Raw genomic sequence first — 4,640 nt, forward strand, 5'->3', positions numbered from 1 at the left:
TTCATCCTGATCAATTTTGTTTTGGGTCCCCTCCTCCTCCTCCTCCTCCTCCTGTACTGCCTATTCTCTTCTAACAATTTTAGATGGAAATGAAGAAGACGGAGATGCAAGTAAAAGACAGAAAATGAAGGAACCTTTGAACTGATTTATCGGATGACACAGACAACGGGATGTCTTAATATCATTATTAACATTTTGACTATGCAGCACACACCACAAGCCTGCCTGCCTTTTTCTTTCACCCTTGTGCTCTACCCACTCTGCTCCAGTTTCCTCCTCCTATTCGTTTATTTAATAAGATGCTTAAGTAATTTCAAGATAATGAATACATATTTTAAAAAACTGTAACATGTTGCAGCCACCAGCTAGAACAGCCAGAATGTCCCCCCACAAGCACACCCACTCACCACCCACAAAGGAAAGAGAGAGAGAAGAGGATGTTTATTGATCAAAGTCCACCAAGTTCCTTCTCTTTCTCTTTTATTAGGATATAGCTTTAAATATTGAGCGAAAATATCATCATCATAGTGATTGCAGCCCTCCACAAAGCAAAAGATGAGCGAATAATACCATTTCTAGTCTCACATTTCATCATTCCTGCCACCCACTTTTTCCCAATAAAATATCAAATCCCACCAGTAATTACATTAATCCCTCCCCTTTCTCTTTCAGCTACTTCTGCACTAGCTCACTTTTCAACCAATTCTAGCTCTCAAACCTATATCCCACTAAATTTTCTTATATGTTTTTTCCTCTCCCCTTTATGAAACAAAGCAGTAAAGGATGATGATACCATGAGAGAAGAAGGTAAACTTACAGGTCATTTCCACTGTAGTATTGTTGTTCTGCTTGATATGGTTTTCTTCAGGGCTGTGTTCCTTCTCCTGTTTCAGTGTCTGGTTTTGAATTCTGGGACTCCAGTTATTATAGGTCACCACTACCCTCCTCATAAGTCCTTGCTCACTGATAAAGCAGCCCTCCTGGCCTTCAGGAAGTGCATCACACATGACCCCACTTCCACTCTAGCTAACTGGATTGAAGCTGTTGATGTATGTAACTTCACTGGTGTTTCTTGTGACCGACACCGCCACCGTGTATCGAAGCTCAGTTTGATTGATGTCAAACTTGTGGGAAAGATTTCACCCATCCTATCCAATCTCACGGGTCTTCGAGTTCTGGATATTGCTAACAATTATTTCTTTGGGGAAATTCCTTCTCAACTTTGTTCTCTTCGAAATCTTCATCGCCTTCGCCTTGACAACAACAGTTTGGAAGGTCCCATACCAACTTCCCTTGCTAGTTTGTCCAAGCTTACTGTAATAAGTCTTATGCAGAACAAGTTAAATGGCACAGTTCCACCTTCTCTCTTTTCTAATTGCACGTCGTTGCTTAATGTAGACCTTTCCATCAACTTGCTAACCGGAAGCATTCCAGAAGAAGTTGGAAATTGTCCAAAGCTGTGGAATCTCAATTTGTACAACAACCAGTTCAGTGGAGAACTTCCTCTTTCTTTAACAAACACTTCGCTCTATAACTTGGATGTCGAACATAATCATCTTTCTGGCGTACTGCCTGCAGTGCTGGTAGGAAACCTGCCTTCACTTAGCTTCCTTCATTTATCAAATAATTATATGGTAAGCCATGATGGAAATACCAATCTCGAACCGTTCATTATTTCTCTTAGAAACTGCAGTAGTTTGGAGGAGCTTGAATTGGCTGGGATGGGGCTTGGAGGGAGTCTCCCCGATTCTATTGGTCAGCTGGGTGTCAATTTTTCAGTTCTGTTTTTGCAGGAAAATCAGATATTTGGATCAATTCCTCCAAGTTTGGCCAAGCTTTCCAAACTTGCAGGGCTGAATTTGACTTCAAATCTACTTAATGGAACAATTCCTGCAGAGATAAGCAAGTTGTCGAAGTTGGAGCAGCTTTTCTTATCACATAACCTCTTCACTTCAGACATTCCAGAAGCATTAGGCGAGTTGCCACATCTTGGATTGTTAGATCTATCTCACAACCAACTTTCAGGTGAAATCCCAGAGAGTTTCGGAAATTTGACTCAGATGATCTATTTGTTTCTCAACAATAACCTGTTGTCAGGAACGATACCTTCAGCATTGGTAAAGTGCACAGGTCTACAAAAGCTGGATTTATCTTTCAACATGTTATCAGGAAGCATTCCTCGAGAGATATCCGGGTTGCAAGAGATAAGAATTTTTATTAACCTTTCTCATAACAATTTTCAAGGAAACTTGCCAATTGAGCTTAGCAAGCTGAAAAATGTTCAAGAGATGGACCTTTCATCCAATAACCTCACTGGAAACATCTTCCCTCAGATATCAAGTTGCATTGCACTGAGTTTCATAAATTTTTCAAACAATTTCCTCCAAGGTCATCTTCCAGATTCCCTAGGCGAACTCGCAAACCTTGAATCATTTGATATTTCTAAAAACCAATTGTCAGGCATGATTCCAGCCAGTCTAGGTAAGCTTCAATATCTCACTTACCTGAATCTTTCATTCAACAACTTCCAAGGAATGATTCCGAGAGAGGGATTTTTCATATCGTCCACACCTCTTTCATTTTTGAACAATACACTCCTTTGTGGGACAATTCCTGGAATACCAGCCTGTTCTAGCAAGAGAAATCGGTTTCAATCACCTGTATTCTTGTCTGTGTTCATTTTAATCATATGCATATCATCGTTCTTCTCAACAATATGCTGTTGGTTTTCTTGTCAACATCTAAACGCAATTATTTCAGCACGAAATAGTGAATCATCAAGGAGATCAAAGATGCCAGATTTTATGCACAATTTTCCAAGAATAACAAGCAGGCAACTATCAGAAGCCACTGGAGGTTTTGATGAACAGAGACTAATTGGCTCAGGCAGCTATGGACGAGTCTATAGAGGCATTCTTTCAGATGGAACAACAGTAGCTGTTAAGGTTTTGCACACACAATCTGGAAATTCGACGAAAAGTTTTCACAGAGAATGTGAAGTTCTGAAGCGAATTCGCCACAGAAACCTTATAAGAATTATAACAGCTTGTAGTCTTCCAGACTTTAAAGCTCTAGTTCTACCATATATGGCAAATGGAAGCTTGGATAGCCATTTATATCCACATTCACCTGCCAGCTTGGCTTCTTGTTCTTCAGATTTAAACCTTATCCAAAGGGTGAATATATGCAGTGATATAGCTGAAGGAATGGCATACTTGCATCATCATTCTCCAGTCAGAGTCATACACTGTGATTTAAAGCCAAGCAATGTTCTTCTAAAAGATGACATGACAGCTCTTGTTTCTGACTTCGGGATCTCAAGGTTAATGACTCCTGGAATTGGAAGTGGTGCAGCTGCTGAAAACATGGGAAAATCAACTGCAAACATGTTAACTGGATCAATTGGATATATTGCACCAGGTATAACTCTCTGCTTTTAAAAATCCAAGAACTTCATGTTCAATTCATCAACATACCAAGCAAATGTAAAAAATTAGGACTGTCAAGTGAGTTAGAAGTTAAGATTCTCTCCTTTAGACCATGATAAGTTATCAGTATCACTAGGCCTAAACTTTTGAGGTTGATAAGCTACGAAGCTACAAGTTTAATCATTGAATAAGTTCCCAACAAACATCCTGTATTTTCGGGTTTTTTCATCTATGACTTTTATCAAACATGTTGAGTGCATCAATTATGTCACATCTATTCTTGGTGCAGAATACGGATTTGGTTCTACAGCCTCCATGAAAGGAGACGTTTACAGCTTCGGTGTGCTAGTTCTAGAGATGGTAACAAGAAAAAGGCCAATAGACGACATGTTTGATGAAGGGCTAAGCTTACATAAGTGGGTGAAGAGTCATTACTACGGCAGAGTAGAAAAAGTAGTGGATTGTTCTCTACAGAGAGTTTCAAGAGATGAATCACCTGAAGTGAAGAAAATGTGGGAAGTGGCAATCCGAGAGCTAATCGAATTGGGTTTGCTCTGCACTCAAGAATCTCCATCCACAAGACCCACAATGCTGGATGCTGCTTATGACTTGGATCGATTAAAGAGATACCTTAATGGTGGCGACACCACAACAACGTTTGCTTCATCACTTGGAATTTCGTCCTCCACTCTTGACGATGATTCCAATTACTCCCCACAAATTGCCGCAGAAAGAAACATGTAAAAATGCCCATTTCCTCTGTATATCCTTTTGACTTATGTAAGGTGTCAAAATCCCCATTTGCTCCACTCGGTAATTGGGGTTTGACAATGATCAAAATCGCGATTGTGGGGCTCGAAGCTTCTCCGGCGCTGAAGTTAATGGAGATTTGTGTGACATGCGAGGCCACTGAATCCGTAGTTGTGTGACGTAATTGGGATTAGGGAAGAAACCGGGGAACTTCATAACGCCATGTTTGAAAAAGAAAGACGTATAATTGAAATTATGAGTGAAAAAGGATGAAAGATTTTGAATTTATAGACGAAATCGTTGAATTTTGCGCTCTGGGCGTTGTCCTTTGGTTGTCCTATTGCATAAACCAATCCGAGGAAGAAATCATAAAATATAATTAAAAGCATCTTTTAAAAATATAATATTGTTTTTCAAAATTAACAAAATACACAAAAAAAAAAAAAAAAAAAAAAAAAAATT

General features: G+C 39.4%; 1 protein-coding gene across 2 annotated transcripts; it reads left to right on the forward strand.

Annotated features, from left to right (window-relative positions):
- The first annotated feature begins 296 nt into the window (after window positions 1-296).
- LOC111481843 (putative leucine-rich repeat receptor-like serine/threonine-protein kinase At2g24130) lies at window positions 297-4,550 on the forward strand. 2 transcript variants are annotated; one of them, XM_023127418.1, is made up of 3 exons: window positions 297-1,275; window positions 1,399-3,420; window positions 3,718-4,550. In XM_023127418.1, the coding sequence occupies exons 1-3, from the start codon at window positions 795-797 to the stop codon at window positions 4,170-4,172; spliced, it is 2,958 nt and encodes a 985-aa protein (XP_022983186.1). In that variant the 5' UTR covers window positions 297-794; the 3' UTR covers window positions 4,173-4,550. The 2 variants fall into 2 exon arrangements, with proteins under 2 accessions (XP_022983186.1, XP_022983185.1); XM_023127417.1 differs by having other exon boundaries at window positions 297-3,420.
- Window positions 4,551-4,640: the final 90 nt, after the last annotated feature.

The sequence above is a fragment of the Cucurbita maxima genome, unplaced genomic scaffold (genome assembly GCF_002738345.1).
Source record: "Cucurbita maxima cultivar Rimu unplaced genomic scaffold, Cmax_1.0 Cma_Scf00007, whole genome shotgun sequence".
In the NCBI taxonomy this organism is placed as follows: Eukaryota; Viridiplantae; Streptophyta; class Magnoliopsida; order Cucurbitales; family Cucurbitaceae; genus Cucurbita; species Cucurbita maxima.